Source organism: Aspergillus bombycis (assembly GCF_001792695.1).
Source record: "Aspergillus bombycis strain NRRL26010 chromosome Unknown contig00001, whole genome shotgun sequence".
In the NCBI taxonomy this organism is placed as follows: domain Eukaryota; kingdom Fungi; phylum Ascomycota; class Eurotiomycetes; order Eurotiales; family Aspergillaceae; genus Aspergillus; species Aspergillus bombycis.
The window spans coordinates 456,442-475,181 of NW_019170003.1; the positions used below are offsets into that span (position 1 = coordinate 456,442).

General features: G+C 47.1%; 8 protein-coding genes across 8 annotated transcripts; 7 read left to right on the plus strand and 1 right to left on the minus strand.

Annotated features, from left to right (window-relative positions):
* Positions 1-400: 400 nt before the first annotated feature.
* On the minus strand, positions 401-1,741 carry ABOM_000169 (NAD(P)/FAD-dependent oxidoreductase; the record flags this gene model as incomplete). Its single annotated transcript, XM_022527299.1, has 1 exon — positions 401-1,741. The coding sequence occupies one exon, from the start codon at positions 1,739-1,741 to the stop codon at positions 401-403; it is 1,341 nt and encodes a 446-aa protein (XP_022395041.1).
* Positions 1,742-2,097: 356 nt separating this feature from the next.
* Positions 2,098-3,342, plus strand: ABOM_000170 (MBL fold metallo-hydrolase; the record flags this gene model as incomplete). The annotated part of the gene is made up of 2 exons (XM_022527300.1): positions 2,098-2,878; positions 2,933-3,342. The coding sequence occupies 2 exons, from the start codon at positions 2,098-2,100 to the stop codon at positions 3,340-3,342; spliced, it is 1,191 nt and encodes a 396-aa protein (XP_022394818.1).
* Positions 3,343-4,887: 1,545 nt separating this feature from the next.
* On the plus strand, positions 4,888-7,425 carry ABOM_000171 (GcvT family protein; the record flags this gene model as incomplete). Its single annotated transcript, XM_022527301.1, has 1 exon — positions 4,888-7,425. One exon carries the CDS (start codon positions 4,888-4,890, stop codon positions 7,423-7,425), a length of 2,538 nt encoding a protein of 845 aa, XP_022394817.1.
* A 782-nt stretch (positions 7,426-8,207) lies between these two features.
* On the plus strand, positions 8,208-10,570 carry ABOM_000172 (uncharacterized protein; the record flags this gene model as incomplete). The annotated part of the gene is made up of 8 exons (XM_022527302.1): positions 8,208-8,309; positions 8,372-8,472; positions 8,536-8,732; positions 8,786-9,262; positions 9,318-9,510; positions 9,583-9,732; positions 9,786-10,270; positions 10,335-10,570. 8 exons carry the CDS (start codon positions 8,208-8,210, stop codon positions 10,568-10,570), a joined length of 1,941 nt encoding a protein of 646 aa, XP_022394816.1.
* Positions 10,571-11,787: 1,217 nt separating this feature from the next.
* ABOM_000173 (uncharacterized protein) lies at positions 11,788-13,053 on the plus strand (the record flags this gene model as incomplete). Its single annotated transcript, XM_022527303.1, has 1 exon — positions 11,788-13,053. The coding sequence occupies one exon, from the start codon at positions 11,788-11,790 to the stop codon at positions 13,051-13,053; it is 1,266 nt and encodes a 421-aa protein (XP_022394815.1).
* A 1,598-nt stretch (positions 13,054-14,651) lies between these two features.
* On the plus strand, positions 14,652-15,359 carry ABOM_000174 (uncharacterized protein; the record flags this gene model as incomplete). Its single annotated transcript, XM_022527304.1, has 1 exon — positions 14,652-15,359. One exon carries the CDS (start codon positions 14,652-14,654, stop codon positions 15,357-15,359), a length of 708 nt encoding a protein of 235 aa, XP_022394822.1.
* Positions 15,360-15,481: 122 nt separating this feature from the next.
* Positions 15,482-16,309, plus strand: ABOM_000175 (uncharacterized protein; the record flags this gene model as incomplete). Its single annotated transcript, XM_022527305.1, has 1 exon — positions 15,482-16,309. One exon carries the CDS (start codon positions 15,482-15,484, stop codon positions 16,307-16,309), a length of 828 nt encoding a protein of 275 aa, XP_022394821.1.
* A 1,349-nt stretch (positions 16,310-17,658) lies between these two features.
* ABOM_000176 (uncharacterized protein) lies at positions 17,659-18,513 on the plus strand (the record flags this gene model as incomplete). Its single annotated transcript, XM_022527306.1, has 3 exons — positions 17,659-17,937; positions 18,040-18,290; positions 18,342-18,513. The coding sequence occupies 3 exons, from the start codon at positions 17,659-17,661 to the stop codon at positions 18,511-18,513; spliced, it is 702 nt and encodes a 233-aa protein (XP_022394820.1).
* Between the last annotated feature and the right edge of the window lie 227 nt (positions 18,514-18,740).

Sequence of the window (18,740 nt, forward strand, 5' to 3'; positions counted from 1 at the left end):
AGTATGTAGGTCTTTTAAGCTATCAATCTCCGTTCCCCGCAAAAGTGCGCGGGGAATGTGAGGGCTCGGGGGGAGAAAATGGAAGTTGCTTTAATGTGGTTCGGGAAGCCGTCCAGGGTTCTCGGCCGTAGTGGACCCACCGAGAGACAGGTCCGATCTCGGCTACGAAATGACGTGATTTGAAAAGTTGAAGTGGACAGAAAAGTCAAACATCAAAGGTGAAGGGGAAAAGTAAAACAAAAAAAGGGGGTTCATTGTCGAAGACTACAGGAGTGATCTGTACCATTTCGTAGAATAGAATGTATATGGGTTGTAAATCGTACTTTTCGCTAATTTTGAAGCTTCCATTATTTGGATATCTTAAGAACAGAAGTATAGTACACACGAGCTCCAGGCTCTTCTATTTAAGCCAACCCTTGGGACCGCCCCATTTGCCCTTGACCATGGCTTGGTAGTACACCCAAGGGAAGAAGTCTTTCTTCAGATGATAGAATGCACGGCGAGGAGTGGCTTGGTCGAGACCGAACTTCCCGAAAGTTTCCTTGGGCTGTCCGCCGTACTTGAATTCAGCCAAAAGGACCTTGCCGTACTCAGTCAACAGAGGACATGACGTATAACCGTCATAGGCTTCCTCAGGCTCCTTGCCCTCCATCGTGGAAAGCAAACCACGAACAAGGATGGGTGCTTGGGAAGTAATTGCCGCCGCCGTCTTGGCTGTGGGAAGACTGGAGCCATCACCCGCAGCCCAGACGTTAGAGAATTTCTTGTGACGCATGGTGCCGTCATCGACATCAACAAAGCCAGCCTCGTTCGCCAGAGGGCTGTTCTTGACAAACGCATGGGGCCCCATCTTGGGTACAACGTGCAACAGATCGAACTGCTTCTTGACCTTCTCCTGTCCATCAGGACGAGCAAAAGTAGCTGTGTTGCCTTCAATAGCGACGAGGTCATGCTGGAAGAGTCCCTCGACGCCCCTTTCCTTCCGCAGAGCCTCGAGTGTAGCACTGTACTTAGGCACACCAAACATGGCTGGGAGAGCAGTAGCAAAGCTGATGTTGATAGCGGAAGTAGAAGGGTTGCTGGGGTCGTACAGGCCGGCTCGCTTCCAATGGTCCAATGCGAGCCACATGACCTTTTGCGGCGCGCCTGCACATTTCACCACACCGGCAGGTTGTGTGAAAAGAGCAACACCTTTCTGGAGTTTTTGAACGGTGCGGAAGACTTTATCACATGTATCATAGCCATAGATAGTGGAGACGAGAGAGTCTGGGGACTCCAGAGCCTCGGGCAGACCCTCGATACTGCCATAGTTAATGTTAATGCCGGGCACCACAACCAGCTGTTCATAGTTGACCTTGTCGCCATTGCTGAGAGTGACAAGGTTCTCTTCAGGGGAAAACGCGGACACGCCGTCGTTGTAGAATTTGAGCTTAGGATCAATCAGACTGTTCATGGGTCTGCGCAGCTCCTCCTTGGTTTTAAGACCACCGCCAACCAGAGTCCATCCGGGCTGATAATGATGCCACGCTGCCGGGTCGACAACAGCAATATCATCCTGAGTAAATTTGCCAGATTGGAGAAGCTGATGGCTGATGGACAGACCAGCAGCACCACCACCAACTACCACGACCTTGTGGTTCTGAGAAGCAGAGCTCACTGGTGAAGCTGTCGCGAAGTTCCGTGCAGCTGGAACTTTTTGGGCAGCAGCGCAAGCTGCCGACGTTACTCGAGTGCGAAACATGTCTAGAAAATGAATTGTGCGCGATGAAAAGTGATAATTAGGTTGTAGACAAATGGAGAAGAGTAACGGCTAGATCAATTTATAAAGAATGGCCGTCGGTGGTGAATTGGAGTAACACCAGGGAGCGATGGATAAGATTATCAAAGAAAGGCGGGACAAGTTTGATCGCCGACTGCTCTTTATGTACCTGACAGCACGTGGACCGGTCGGCGAAGAATCGGACGGTCGCAGCGCTTGCCACCTCCCGGATTGGGTGGACCCCGGGAACCCTAACTCGGACAACCTTAAGTATCGTAACATCCCTTCTCTGTACATATACCATGCTTTCTAAATCTCCATCATAAAATAGCATCAGTATGAGCTCTTTTAAAACTTCCCAGGCTGCTTTGGGCTCACTTGGGCCAATGGCAAACTCGATCCGAGCCACAACTCTTGTGAGGCCGCTACGTTCTCTTTGCCAACATGCCGATAAGAGGGCCACCTATACCACTAAAACCCACTATTCACCCATTAGTGTTCGTTTGCAAAGAGCTTCACTGTTAAACAAGTTGCATGATAGACGTACCTTGTCATCTAAAAATACACGGTCTATACGTTCCGTTATCCCACAAGCTGCGACCAAAAGCCCAGCTTCGTACAGCACAGAAGCCACGGCGGTCGGGGAGCCTACCATCCACGCCCTGTTTGAGACGAAGACAGGTACATGGCAATATGTGGTTGCTGACCCATCCAATTTGGCTGCTGTCATCATCGACCCAGTCCTGGATTATGATCCAGCCACCCAAGCCGTTACCACTTCTGCCGCCGACTCACTGCTCTCATTGGTCAAGGAAAAGGGTTACAAGGTAGACAGAATCTTGGAGACTCATGCCCATGCAGACCATCTCACGGCAGCGTCTTATCTCCAAAATCGCCTTACGCAGGAGCATGGCCACAAGCCGTCGATCGGCATTGGCAAGCGTATCGGGCAGGTGCAGAAATTATTCGGTCAGAGATATGCAGTTCCACCAGATGAATACAATGTTGTTTTTGACACATTGTTTGACGACGATGAGAAGTTCAAGATTGGAAATTTGGTAGCCACAGCCATGCACCTTCCCGGGCATACTCCAGACCATTTAGGTTACAAAATTGGAGGTAAGGGTCTCACTAGCATTCTTTTTGAGTTCCAGATATGCTGACACCTTTCAGATAACGTATTCTGCGGGGATTCTTTGTTCCATGCGGATATCGGTACTGCACGTTGTGATTTCCCTGGCGGAAGTGCACACAGCCTCTTCAACTCCGGACGGAAACTTCTTAGCCTGCCGAACCATGTAAAAATCTGGACAGGCCATGATTATCCACCCGAGGGTCGTACAGCCCCGATACCTTGGATGAGCGTGCAGGACCACAAGAGCCAGAACAAACACTTGAGAGATGGCATCACTCAGGATGAGTTTGTGTCCCTGCGGCAAGAGCGAGACGCAAAGTTGGCAGAGCCAAGATTGCTCCACCAGTCACTCCAAATAAATATCCGGGCGGGACAACTTCCGAAGCCAACCGAAGCCGGGCATCGGATGCTTCACCTTCCGCTTAAGGTTAAAGATGTTAAGTGGTAAAGGTGACTGGTATTTGTGGAAGATGGCTTCGGGGCATGGTAGGATGGTATGAATGTTTCAACCAGGATATGGGTGCTAAGGCGTAAAATTGGAAATATATGTGCAGAGACAAGTTGAGGGCGCTGTGCGTATATTATAATGCGAGTTCTCTATTTTATTCGGCAATGGACTAGGCAATCCAGAATGAGTGAACTTCTGTTTTTGTAGGTACTAATGAACAAGATTCTGTCAGGGGCTGGCCAAAACAATTGATTAGTTGGTCTCAATCGACACAAACCACCGAGTAGTCGAAGAGACGGTGGACATCCACAGTCCTGTGACTCCCACTCATGTAAAATGTAAAATGTAAAATGAGAAAACTTCACGTCTACCGTACAACCGATGATGCCTTAAATTATGGGTCACGAAAGTAAAATATCTCTACCTTGAATTTGCGGCGTTAATTTTCCTCTCACTTATCCGTAACCTTGGTCGACTTTGGTGACGGGTAGCTTGCGATTGTTCATCTTGACGCCCTGGAGAACAGCAAAGTTCTACCAGTGATCTTGTTTAGCGCGGCGTTGGGCATGGAGTAAATATTGGTAAGAGCTTTGCTGCCCGTTGACGGTGACAATGTTCGAGAAGTGACCTCCTTAGAACTTAACCTTCTAAAGAGGTGGGGCTTTCATACAAACTTTCTCACGATAAATTGCAAAGTCGGCAGGTAGATGGAATCATGTTGACAGCCAATTAACAGACCGCTCAAATTGATAACGGGCGGACCAACGGTACAGGAATCTCTTCCAACATAGGCAACCTTTATGACAGGATAGCTAGACTGTACAACACCCCCTTGAGGATTGGAAAAACAAGAAGAACGTAACAACTTGAATGTTATGAAGTTCATTAGTCCTATAAGAGATGCATTACGTTTATACCATCAAGTAAATCATTGATATCGGATAGAGATAGGTCGTTATACCACGGAGGATGTGAACATCGGTAGTCCGGGGCCACAGAATTAAGTTTCTGGAGATCATTCACTATCTATGGCCGGGTCTGGCCAGATCTTACCGTTGTCATTTGACTTTTGAGCATTGGGCTAAAATGCTGATAAAGATAGAATCAGGGATGTAATTGCTCAACGCCCCATGGGGTTATCCAGTCCATCAGCGCCTAAACCGCATCCGGACACACACAGACACCTTGGACCGAAAGGCGGAACTCACGTGATCGGCTCGTTCCGAAAATGGTAATCCTATCCAGAATCTGGACGGTGACTAAGATAACGCTAGACCAAAACGAGAAAAAAGGACCCCATGACCAAGACCGGTATACTCACCCATCCTACTCCGTACATCATCTTGATATCCGTCGGCATACGGCCCGGCGGCTTCACTTCTATCTTCATGGAGGTTATACCTTATCTTGCACATACCTTCGAAAGAGCGGCGGGGAAGCGGCGTCACAGCCGTGTTCTCCGTCCTCCGTCGATGGTTATGGACGACGAATAAATAATGGCCTAGTCTCGACAGCTGGGAATAGCGAATCAAGCATTTTTACACAATGGCGCCGACACAAAGAGTTGTTATTATTGGAGCTGGTATTGTGGGCACCAACATCGCTGACGAGCTGGTCTCGCGCGGATGGAAGGACATCACCGTTGTTGAGCAAGGCCCGTTGCATATGCCGGGCGGCTCGACATCACACGCCCCCGGCCTTGTGTTCCAGACTACACCCTCGAAGACCATGACCAATTTGGCCCGCTACACCGTTGAAAAGCTACTATCCCTCGATTGCTTTAATCAGGTAGGTGGCCTGGAAGTGGCGACGACACCTGAGAGACTTGAAGACCTTAAGCGCAAGCACGGCTATGCCTCGTCGTGGGGGATAGAGGCACGCCTTATCGATGCCGAGGAATGCCTTAGGATTTATCCTCTCTTGAGTAAAGAAAAGGTACTTGGGGGTTTGCACATCCCGAGTGACGGTCTGGCACTTGCTGCCCGTGCGACACAATTGCTCATCGAAAGAACCCGCAATGCTGGTGTCCGCTATCTCGAATCTACGCCTGTCACTGGCGTTGAACGAAGTGGTCGCCGGGTGACAGGAGTGAGGATACCCAGCGGTGTCATTCCTGCCGATATCATTATTTCTTGTGCTGGCTTCTGGGGTGTTGAAATTGGCGCCATGGTCGGTGTACCGATTCCTTTACTTCCCCTCGCGCATCAGTATGCGAAAACAACTGCTGTGCCGGCTCTCGCTGGCCGACCCATTAATGAGCTTCCAAATGGAAAAAACGCTATACGACCTATCCTACGCCACCAAGATCATGATCTATATTTTCGCGAGCATGGCGGCCAGTACGGCATCGGCTACTACGGCCATCGTCCCATGCCGGTTGTCGCCGCGTCGTTAGGACTAACCCCCAAGCATGTCGATGAGAAGAATATGCCGTCCCGCTTGGAGTTCACTACCGAAGACTTCGACCCAGCCTGGAAGGAGACAAAGGAACTGTTGCCCGCTCTACGCGACACAGAAATTGCTGACGGCTTCAATGGCATTTTCTCTTTCACTCCGGATGGTGGTCCCCTCGTTGGACAAGCGCCGAATGTCGAGGGCTTCTATGTAGCCGAGGCGGTCTGGGTAACACATTCCGCTGGTGTCGCACGGGCTGTGGCAGAGGTGCTCACAACGGGCCGGTCCCAGGTCGATCTCTCCGAGTGCGAGCTCTCTCGTTTTGAAGAAATCCAACTCAGCCGTGACTACGTCAGCGAGACCTCGCAGCAGAATTTCGTCGAGATCTACGATATACTACACCCCATGCAACCGAAGGAGTCGCCCCGGAATCTTCGTGTTAGTCCCTTCTATAGCAGGGAGCGAGAGCTGGGTGCGTTCTTCCTCGAGCTTGGGGGATGGGAGCGTCCATTCTGGTACGAATCGAACGCAGAGCTGCTTAAGTATCTCCCAGCTCAGTGGCAACCTGTCGGACGAGATGCCTGGTCGGCACAGTTCTACTCGCCCATTGCTGCAGTAGAAGCCTGGAAGACACGCAATGCAGTAGCCATGTACGATATGACTTCGTTTCACCGATTTGAGGTGTCCGGCCCCGGGTCGATCGATCTGCTCCAACGGTTAACTACAGGCGATATCACCGCCAAGCCTGGGACCATCACCTACACTCTGCTCCTGAATGATCACGGAGGCATCCGGAGCGACATTTTCGTGTCGAGGCTCGGTGATAATGTCTTCCAGATTGGGGCAAACACAGCTATCGACCTTGATTATCTAGTTAGAGAGGGCCGCCGCCAAGGACAGCACACTCCCAGCCGATGGGTAGAGGTGCGTGAAATTACTGGAAGTACCTGTTGTATTGGATTGTGGGGTCCCCGCGCTCGGGATGTCATCAGAACCGTCACCACGGATGACTTTTCCAATACGGGGCTCCCTTACTTCGGTGTGAAGAGCGCAACTATCGCCGGCATCCCAGTCACGGCGTTCCGGAAGTCATACGTCGGGGAACTAGGCTGGGAGATTCAGACCAGCTCCCAATACGGCCAGCGGCTGTGGGATGCAATTTGGCAGGCAGGCAAGTCCCATGGGCTCATCGCGGCCGGCCGTGCTGCCTTTAACGCTTTGCGACTGGAGAAGGGCTACCGAACCTGGGGCAGCGATATGACCACCGAACACAACCCGTATGAAGCAGGCGTTGCTTCCGCCATCAAGACGGACAAGAAGGAAAACTATGTGGGTAAAGCTGCTATCCAGCGTCTCTCAAAACAGGAACCTACAAGACGTCTGCGTTGCCTCACCGTCAATGATGGCCGTTCCATGGTGCTTGGTAAAGAGCCAGTATTCCTGAATGGTAAAGCTGTTGGCTATGTCACCAGCGCTGCATTCGGCTTCACGGTTCGAAAGCCGGTTGCGTACGCTTGGTTGCCCGCCAGCGCAGCAGAGGGCCAGACAGTTGAGATCGAGTACTTTGGGCGGCGTATCCCAGCTACGGTCACAGCAGAGCCGCTGTACGACCCGCAAATGAGCCGACTACATGCTGATGGCCCATCAGTGGTACCCGAGTTCCAGAAGCCCTTGAAGAACCTTCTGTAATGATAGTGATCCTCACGAGCGATGCAATGATATTAGCGCTGTTTTTACTATGTTTCTTGAGTGCCGGATTGTACAAGGGAATAAACCCGAAGGTGAATGACCAGGTTATGCTGATAGAGTCGGCGCGTTAGTCGATTCATGTTATATGTTTCAGTTTTTAGCTATTATGATTATGTATAGAGAGTATGGCGCGATGAATTCACATGTGATCAAGAGATACAAACGATACATCAACTAACATCGGAGCCTTGCATTTTCAATGACCCGTGTAGTCCTGGTGATGTTCCAGAATATCACCAAGACTTGATTCTGAAACTATTTTTCGAGGACTGATGTGAGGAGTGTTCGCCATAGTTATTGCCATTTTCAATCATCCCATTGCATATGGTAGACCTCCCACACGGTTGATCTATATTAAGAACGCTCGAACCTCTGTACCTGAGGCTATACCTAAGGGGGTGGGTTCAACCCGTACCTTAAAATGTTAGCTCTCCACACGGATGTCTTGGCATGCTTTATTTAGTTTCGGCAGCGTGGATGCAGTTGGATGGATCTCGATGAAGCGTCAATGATCCGCCTCTCCGCCCGAAAGTGGAATAGGCAGCAGTGGCTGAGTTGTCGTTATCTTTCTCCGTCCTATTTTAGGCACAGGGCCCGTGCTTCCACCAGGAACTCTGTATACACTGGCTCACTAGTTTATATCGGCTGGCTCCATATAAATATGCTTGGTAAAGAAGAGTCCACAGAGCGAGAACCAAGCCTTGTTCATGATCATGGTCAATATGAGAACATCTGGTGGCAACCAGGCGACTCAGAGTAATCGGCCTAACAGGCGATCTCGGGTAGCCCTGGCCTGTGATATTTGTCGTTTGCGAAAGTCGCGGGTAAATATATACCCCTATCCCTCAACTGCGAAATGTAAACTGACACTTGTCGCACTTCTCAGTGCGATGGAACCCGCCCCAGCTGCTCTGCGTGCAGTCGCTTAGGGTTTGAGTGTGTATACACCACCCCAAACCATACACAGAATGTTATCATTCAGAAAGAGTTCGTAACACTAGCATCAGTCCAACCGTGGGGCCATGGTTTGTGGGGCTTATCATGTCATAGGTACTTCCAAGCGCTGGAAGATCGTGTGAAGAGCATAGAAGAAACCCTATCTGCCATGAAGGATGATCTAGGGTCAGTGTCAACTTCTTCGCAGATGTCCGAAATTGAAGCCAAGCGCGCTATGAACACCACAAACAACCCCGTCCGACGTATAGGGTTACACTCCCTTATTGATGAAAAAGAACCTGGATTCCTTGGTATAGCTGTTTCCTTCCCTGCAAAAGCCGGTCAATTAACGGGTATGCAAAAGGCCCTTCATCCAACGACCACTTTCTGCGTTGTTTATGTCGTGCCATTACACTGGGAAAGGACGTGCCTATTATAACTCCCACTGCTGTCGAGTCTTACCTGGACTTATCCCAAGCTCAATATCCGACCCCAGCCTCCGAAAGGGTACAATCCTCAGAAGTAAATATTTTTGCACTCCCGTCAACCAACGAAATGACGGAGCTTGTGCAGAAGTTTTTCTTCGAAATTGGAATTTTATTTCCATTTATATACCCGGTCACATTTTTGGAGACCTACAGTCATTTACTCAAGAATGGTTGCTTAAGTGTGAGCCGGAAATGGCTGGCACTGCTGAACCTGATCTTCGCCATGGTTAAACTATCTGTTATGCCCAACCAGCAGTTCAATGCAACATATGTTGCCCAATCCGACACTTGTTATCAACGGGCACTGGAACTATATGGCGAGCAAATGTTTAACGGTGAGAACATCGAAGATGGTGAGTTATCACCCCTTCCCAAAATCGCACGTTACAGGCTGATAGACCACCACAGTCCAGTTCCTTCTCCTCCTAGGCCAGTATCTCCATGGGAGACATAAGCCTGGACAGGCATGGACGGTGCATACCTTGGCTGTTAAGGCAGCTTTTAAACTTGGCCTGCACTCCCAAAATGCCTTGAGAGATATGCCCGCGCTGGCAAAGGAGGCGCGTAAGCGTACCTGGTATGGATGTGTCATGATCGACAGGTATATACTCCCGACTGATATCTATTTTCTTCGATGTCAATTCTAGCAGGCTAACGCATCCACCCAACTCAGGTTATTGAGTATGACACTCGGACGACCGGCCGCAATACCAGACTGCTACGTAAAGCTCGAACTGCCTGCAAACCATGAATGCATCGATACATCCGCCATCATGGACAACACAACGGCCGATCTGAGCGTTTCTTGCCTCAATTGTACAATGTAAGTTCGCCGATGTAGCTGCCTATACCCGTCATATTAACGGAAGCATCTAGTGCCTTATACAGACAACTATCAAACATTATTGACATACTTTTCGACCACAACCTGGACTCTGGCACGTCCTTGAGTATAAACGAGATAATTTCACATATTTCATCAATGGAGGATAACCTTTGTGTTTGGCAGATATTACTTCCCCACGGTTTGACCATTCTCGCGGCAACAGGATTACGTGATGAGCAGCAGGAGCCGATAACAAATGCGGAATTCTTCTCAAGAAAGTTCTCTGTTATGATTTCGCTACGATACTACAGCATCCGTACGCTTCTACATCGTCCCACATTGGCAAGTATGATTCAAACAGACCGTCAGACAGTCGACAAACACGGTTCGGAAGCGCTTCCCTTAGTTGGACTGCACAGCTTGGAGATATGTACTGAGTCAGCAATCGCCACTATTGACATGATATACGAATTGGTACATGCCACTGATTGGCGAACTAAACTTCTAGAAGCCTGGTGGTTCTCGCTGCACTATGGTACGTGTGCGCACTGTCAAACCCGTCGAGTCCCCATTGCTTTTTCAAGCTAATCCAAGTATAGTTTTCAACGCGGCATTGACTATCATAGGAGTGCTGTGGCTTTGCAAATCAAACTATGTGTTGGGTCTGGCCATGGAACAGGTGGCAACAAAGGCAGGGATTTACCCTGACCGTGCGATTGCAGTATTGTCTCAGCTCGTCGCTGGTGACCCCGTCACAGAACGATGCCGGGACATTCTTCAACAGTTGACAGAGCTTCTCAATGATCCTACTGGTGAGATAGTGACGTCCATATGATCATTTAAAATCCGCTAACAGCTAACGCGTATGAGGGATAAGGACAATGTGATTTTTAGTATATTTTAATATTATTATCATGATTAATTATTTTAGTATCCTAGCTAAGAATACTAAACTATTTGATTTAGTAAAAGCTTTTAATAACTATTAAATAAATTATAATAAAAAATAATTTCGATAGACATAAAATTAATAGATATTCTGACCCTCCTGTGCCACTATTTATCTTCTACCTTATCATTCTTCATATGATAGATGTATTATCTTCTGTTTCTATCTCAATTCTACTCTTATCTCCTGTTTCGTATATACTTTCAAGTTTCAAGCTTCAACCTCTTCTCCCTTTCTCTACTCGTCCTTAGCCCTTCAACCTAGCTTAATAGTGTCAGACACTATCTTATGCCGAACACTCTTATTCTTTGATCTGTTCACACTGACATTATCTTCAGTAACCACTCACTGTTTCTTTCAAAGGAAACAGTCCCACAGACAACAAGCCACATTCAATCATCTTCTCTACATACAATTTTACCTGGTATGTCTTATCTGGCTTGTCTACTAATACTTCAAATTGTTCTCTAAAGGGAAAGAATTATAAGCTCATTTTAAGTCTCTTTCCACTCTCTTTTCTCATTCATTTGACTCTGTTTACTACCTCTATTAGAGAATATCAGTAGGTTTTTCCCGTCACTGATTTGTGCTATACACCGGAATCAGTACGGTGCTTGTTGGTATCCGCAGTCCAGCCCAAGAATTGGCAAATCAATGGACCGTTGAGCTGTGTTATACTACTGTTCACACCGTGAGGTCAACATAAGCTGGTATTGAAATATATATATTAAACCTTGGTTACAATACTACTAGTAACAGCAAGACTATCTACTGACTCGTTTCTATTTTAAGGATATCTGCAGTTGACCCTTTAATATACCGCTGGGTGGTTGAGCGCAGAAAGCCAATTGAGAAACATATACTCCTCAGTGGAGTGGCAATATTCCACCGCACACTTTACCGCCACTTGCACGTTGTTGTTCTTACGACATCTTCTCATCCAATAATAAAGCCATATACAGCATCATCTTTCCGGTCTTAGGAGAATCTCATCTCCGACATTTGTCGAGACCTTTTGGTTGACAAATCCAGATCGACGATTGTCCGAAAACACCGCACGATACACGCTTTCTTTGCCGGGACTCGGGAGTGCATATCTGAAAATGACATCCCGAAAGAGAGGCGCGCCAAGTGACGAGACCCAATCGCCAAGGAAGATTCAAACTCGAGGCTCTCGAGCGACAGAGAGATTGCTACCTAGCCCGGCATGCCCAGGCGAAATTAAGACTCGTGACCGTGGCCCACCTTTCAAAATTCCGCCGGGGTCTGACGTCTTCGAGGCCTTTGCTAAGGTCAGAGCAGACAAAGACCTTACAGATGAGGAGGTATTTCTTGAGTTGTTAACAACCTATGATATTCCGTTGTCCACTTTCTCGCAGATCTCAGCTAAGAAATTGGAAGCCTCCTTTTCCAATGTGACATACCGTCAAATTGCGCCATATGTGTGGTTAGATCCTAATGAGGCAGGTCAAGATATGTTACGACTCGATGTCTTTCGATCTCGGATTGCCACCGATATGTTTCGTAATATTGTATGTGATGTTGAAGATACTCTCATACAGTACGGTCCCCTTGATTGCCACGAGAACGAAGAAACCAGATCCCGCTTCATCGCCTCGCTTTTCACCCGCATTGTTTGTGTATTCAACGGTATTGTTGTCAATAAGCCAGAGACACTGCTGGAGAGTGAATTTACGCGAAAAGGCCGTGTAGAGCACCATTTCATTACACTGGGCTCTGTGAGCATCGTTTTTATCGAGGTGAAAAAAAGCATGTCAATGGGAAGGCAAGGCCTCAACGTCAAGGGCCAGATTCTAGCTGAGTGTGCGGCGGGAGACTATGCCAACATGGAGCAAGGGCACTGGGTGCCCATCCTTGCTATATTATGCAATGGCAATGACTTTGAGTTCTTTGTCTTTGACTCGTCAGCCAAAGAGATATACTCATCACGTCGTATTGCAGGTATTATAACCAATGAGCTAGGTGACCATGCTGATCTCCTTATTTCTACCAAAAGAACTTGTGAATACCTATTCGATTGGTTCATCATGGGTTACATTAATAGCCTTCGATCATTCGGGCATCGCTCATTAAAACGATCGCATACCAAAAAACGGGAATCTACTAGTCAATGGGAAAGTGCGCTGGCGAATGCTCATGCCGCACACTGGCATCTCAGAGAGGCGGCCGAAGCCGCTAAAAAGCAAAGGTTTCGGGATGCTGAGACAACAGCCAGCAAGGGTTTGGAACAACTGAAACAGAGTGTTTCGGAGATCCCCCATGAGCCACTATATGCGAGAAGTCTTGAATCCTTATGGGATGGCAGCATGCCTTTAGAAGAGGCCTTAAGCGACCGAATCATCTTCTAAACAATGCTTCCTAATCACTTTTCAATGCTGTATCTTAATCTGAGAAATATCTTTAATATTCAGTACTTCAGAAGCAAGGTACATTTTCCTGACGTAATGTAGCTTATTTTCCCTTGATTTTTGGGTTTCTCTTTATTATCACCGGGGAGATTCTGGAAAGAACTTCCCATGTTACGGTTTACCCAAGTTACTTTTTATGCACCGGAGATAGTTATATCACAGATCCGTTGTTGACTCTGTATGATGACTGTACTGTATATCCTGCCTTTCATATTGTTTAATATCTACTATCTATTTTGTATCTCTATATTCTGATCTAGTTAATAGAATCACGCTGTCAAATGGAGTAGGCATATTACCCAGCGATCAATGGCAGGGGCGTACATCTACGCAGAATTTTGATGTAGAAGGACGATCGTCAATGTATAAAACTGTTCGATCTAGTAGACCCAAATAGACTGATGAACATATTAATACTCCAAAATAAAAGGGCCTTCCTTTGCCTAGATATAGTTCAACCGAAACAGTATATAAACTAGTGAGTCAACCCCCGAAAAAATCACAAAGATGTAACATCTTTAAACTCGATTTTCTGAACCAATGTAAGTAATATCAATCTCCAAATTTATTCGGTAGAATCTCCATAGCAATACTTTATATACCAGCTATGTACCCGATATGTAGCTTAAAAGTCTGTGGGATGTGCTCCGTAGATAGAGTCTAAATAGTCTATTATCTCCTGAGGTATGTATAGCCGATGGTGGTGTCAACAATTACAATATCTATTTTTAAAATTCACCTACTGCAGGCATATATATACGTTCATTTGTAGAGCACTGGCTATTCTACCAGCAATTGAATAATATTTTTTTAAACCGCTGTCTTACCCAACTGAAAGCACATCGTAGATAATAAACTCCCATACAGAATATCGCGCGAATAAAGGAAACACAGCTGAAAGAGATTGAAAGATCGTAACAATCAGTTGACTAATGAACATCCTGCACGATGATGATCCATACCGGACAAATGCCATCCCTCGCGGTGACGTGCATGAGGTGCGTTCCTAGTAGGATTGCCAGCCCTACTGTGGCTCTAGTCCAGATGCCTCATTGGTTGTATCACAATGAATAAATCAATTTCGGGACAGGTCATATCGGCCACTTGTCCCTACACACGCAACGAATTTCGAAGCGACCGCCTGTTGCCCCACTCGCTGAGGAAAATTCGTTACACCTACAGTATCTGGCCTTGTGGGGGTGGTGGGTTTTCCCTCCCGCGACTTTTCAGCTAGCCACAGCGCGACAGGATGTCCTTGTTGTTTGGTCCTAGTAGTAGTACTAGTAGGAGGGTGCATGCAGTAACCACCAACAAATCAGATAGAGCGAGCAAATAATGGTGATATTTACTGGCTGCTCTTGATTAATGATCGTCCATGTACGAACCACAGTCGATCACCCTTTATTAGACTTAGCGAATTACTACTAGTAGTTTCCTATGGGTGGAGCGCAGTTATAAATTGGCAAGCTGCCCAGCTGTGCCCGATGTCCCTCTTTGCTCATGTCAAACCACCCACGTACTTTAGTGCGTCTTCCACAATGATTCAATTCTCCCCGAACTGCACGTTACCTCCTACTGCGGGGAGGTTCGTGGCAGCTCCTGATATCCGGGGAACCCTAGACATAGTTTGGAGTTGTGGCTCGATTCTCATTCTCTCCTGCTGGTCCATCTTTCATCCGAATATTCCTCCTCAGTTCAAGTCCACACAGAAAGGCTGGCGCAATACTCGGCGAAACTTATTCCTCTTTTTTCAAAAGCTGAGATGGGTGATTACTATCTTAGTGGCTCCAGAGATGATCATGACCAAGGCAATGCTAGACTTGACATCTGCCAAGGCGCTCCAAGTGCCCTTGAAGGAACTCGCAGAAAAAGATGGAGTTGATTGGAGTATTTCACATACATTTTTCGCCAATATGGGAGGCTTTCAAATCTGCTTTCCCCAGGACGACGAGCCAAACAGAAACGACCCAGAGACCAGCATCTTGTCCCAGCCCGATGCCCAGTCTGGCCATCCACCACGAGGGAAAGAAGAACTTACAAAGCCACTGCCGGATAATGCGGGAGCAAATATAGTGGGTGATAACAAAGCAACCAGCCGGGGTATCAGTCATATATCAACCGACTCAACCGACAAGGCCGACTCCGTAAACAGCAAAGCCAAAAAACCGAACCCTGGTGACCTTAGCAACACTCGGAGCGATATCGCCGGAGAATCCAGCGTTTTAATCGCTGGTTTGGGGAGATGACCTGGGAGCCCAACAGCCATCATACAACCATAAGTGAAGAAATGCTTTCCCGGTTCAGCTATATGGTTCGTGGAGCAAGTGTATACAACGCATCATCTATCGAACACTATAATCTTCTCGCCATGGAAGGTAGCGTGTGGGTTTTAAATGCGCCTCAGCTTCTTATGGCCCGACATTATGGTATTATTGAACGATTACCAAATGTTACATGCCAGGAGATCGATGACAAAAATAAGGGCGATTCCCTTATCAAAGTCCTTGCAGTTGTTCAAATACTCTGGCTGATTGTCCAATTGATATTGCGGTTCGCATACCATAAATCAGCGTCCCAGTTGGAAATCATGACTGTGGCTTACGCAGTCTGTGCCTGCATTACCTATTATATGCTCATCTACCAACCGCAGAATGCATATACGCCCGTTTATATTTCTGCGCGTAAACTCAAATACGATATCCGTCAACTTAAAGGCATTGTTGAGGTCGGTCCCTTGCACTTCCTGCCGTTCATTGACTTTCAACTCCCTTGCATCCAATATAATTCTTTTCCATTTGTTGCAGATCCGAGAAAGGATATTTTGAAGGTAAATCGCCAAACACAAAACTATATCTACCTCGGCATTAGCGTTGGCGCTCTTATTTTTGGCGTTGTGCATCTATTTGCGTGGAACTTTCCATTCCCGACAGATGTCGAGAAACTTATATGGAGAATCGCTTCGTTTCTCACGGCCCTGTTGCCAATGGCTCTCAATATAGTATGGTTGCTGGCAAACCGTGGCAAGCGCGAAACAGATATCCACAAACCATGGTATCTTACATTGGTTCTCACCGGTATATCGATCATTGTTTTATGTCGACTGTTCATTTTTGCTGAGGCGTTTCGGTCTCTGTACTTTCTCTCCCCTGAAGCATTCTCCTCGACTTGGGCTGCAAATGCACCCCATGTTGGGTGAAACCAGGTAGAAGATAGCTTGCACTGTTTGCTTTCCACGGATTGGATGCAAAATCAGCCAGGAGTTGACTTCAACATCTTGCTTGGCCTGAACACACAACCTTACCCACAATGACTCTGTTAGTCACAAACCAAGGGCCATATTATGAATGACAGTGTATTCCATAGTGTGGACAGCCAATCTGATCACATTTAACTGAGCAAGGTATATATCATCCTGCCCCCTTTTACCATGCTCTGAAGGCTTGCTGTTTGTGGATCCTTGATTTCGAGTGCCGCCAATCCATGCTCTACATGATGCGGACCCTTCGTTGGTTGCTTCAGAAGGCAGTAACTGGGTTATTATACTAGGATTGTAGATTTATGGAAGGGCCAGGAGCCGGCTTGAAATTTGCATACTTCAACAGCCCGAGCCCGGACTTACTAGCTTATTAGGACTCACGCTTTCTAGATGATCTTAATCCCCAGCAGAATAATTACTAAACCTAGAGGTAATGAGAGGCCTATACGCATGTAAAAGCTAGATCATAGCGCAAGGACTTAGGGCATGCAGTCTAGAGACCGGGGCTGCAGAATGTTTATTAGCGCTAAATGGCACGAAATACTAACTGTTAAAAAGAAGGAGAGTAGATAGTTGGCTTGATCCAAAACTTTCCAACACTACTGGCACCTTCGTATAAGTCCTTGTTCCTTGTTTTGTGGAAACAATATTCCAACTCATCTTCGGGGTGAAGGTCCATTGAAACAAGATGGCCGTGCCAAGCGTATGTCAGATAGCCTTTACTGCATGGGTACAGATCGTAAAAATGGGCGTCAAATAGGAGAAGAGATAGTGATGCAAGCCCTTACCTCGGCATAATTTTGCTCTAGAAATTACGCGCTGTGGTATTGGCCACACATCGATGTCGATTTATTTTGCTTTTACTAATAACACATTCAATCAGCTCTGTTTACCAAAGGGAGAAAATAGAAGAAGAGAAAGAGTAAGAGTTAGCCCTAAATTCCCGTACATCTGCAGCGATGGCATAGAGTTAGAGGCAAATCATGGTGCCCTGAGTGAAGAACAAGGCTAGCAAAATGCTGAACCCCAGCCTCGCCAGCGCGCACCAACGCGTATATTCTGTTCGTCCGTAACTTGAAGCCAATCAATCAAGGCCACGCAAGCGCACGCCTGCACAATGTGGATACGAAAAATGACCCTTTCTTGGTCACGTTCCTCGTATCTGCTAGTTCATCTGACTATCATCTACTGTCGCATCTTCAGTCCGTTCATTTCACATTTTCTTTTTTTCTTTCTTTCTTATCTTCTTTTCCCTTGTCCTGGATGCTTGTTAGCGTCCGAGGACGAAAATGGAAACTCTCGTAAGCTACGGCGTTACCTACCTATTAACGAATAACTCTACCCTAGCAACCGTCGTTGCGGCTGTCTACGGACTCTTCCTCAAATCATCCACGAATCGTCTCTCTGTCTCCGCGATTCTACTATGTCAATCACCAGAATACTCCTTAACCAAGTCGGATATCGACGAATTTTTATCCAGGTCGTACGGAAGAGATAACCGTGAGTGGTCATGTACGCGTACCACTATTGACGAAAATTACGAAGGACCAGCACAGACAGCTGTTCATGTATGGCTATAATGTCCCGACTCGCTCAGCTCCTTTCCCATAAAAGGAACCGCGAGAGATCTGCATTGTCCTCAGAGAAGGCAACTAACGACCGAATGTCAGATTAATCTTGAGCACGAAAGCATGCTGTACGATGACTCACTTCGTGAGCTTCCCATTCGTCAACTATGCAGTAAGCTCGTTGGCTTGCATACATTCAAAGAACACCGCTTCCGCATCGTGCCTGATCGTGCTGGCGAGGATCTAGATGACATCGGTCAGCTTTTTGGTAGCTGTTTGGTACTGATGCATTTAAAGGATATATATGAACGATGCTCTGGGGATGATTTGGGTGACGATGGATGCTACTCTGAGTAAGTGAAGTACGGTGGCTTATCTCTTTGCGACGGAGCTGATCCTGGTAGGGGGAGGTTTATTAGTCTGTTTCAGAAGTTCGCAGACGAGTACGGAGAGTATATCGAGTCTCTGTCAGATGCAAAGGTCTTTGAGATTCTTGGGGACATTGATGATCCTAAGTTCGGGAGGATGCTCAATGAGCTTAGAAAACGGCTTACGAAGAGGACGTTGAGGAACTGATGACTGTAAGATTATAACATATGTAAAACATAGCCACATGGTGTTATGTTCGCTCATGAATCGAGAGCGCCATGAAGGAACATATTGTAGGAAATTTGAACAAGTGTGATCCGGACTGTATTCTTAACAAGGACGGCGGAAACGGCAACAGCAGCTACTCTAGAGAGTTGAAGTTTTGGTGGAACGTGTTCGCGTTGACTCTAGAGACCATCTCTCGGCTCTTACAT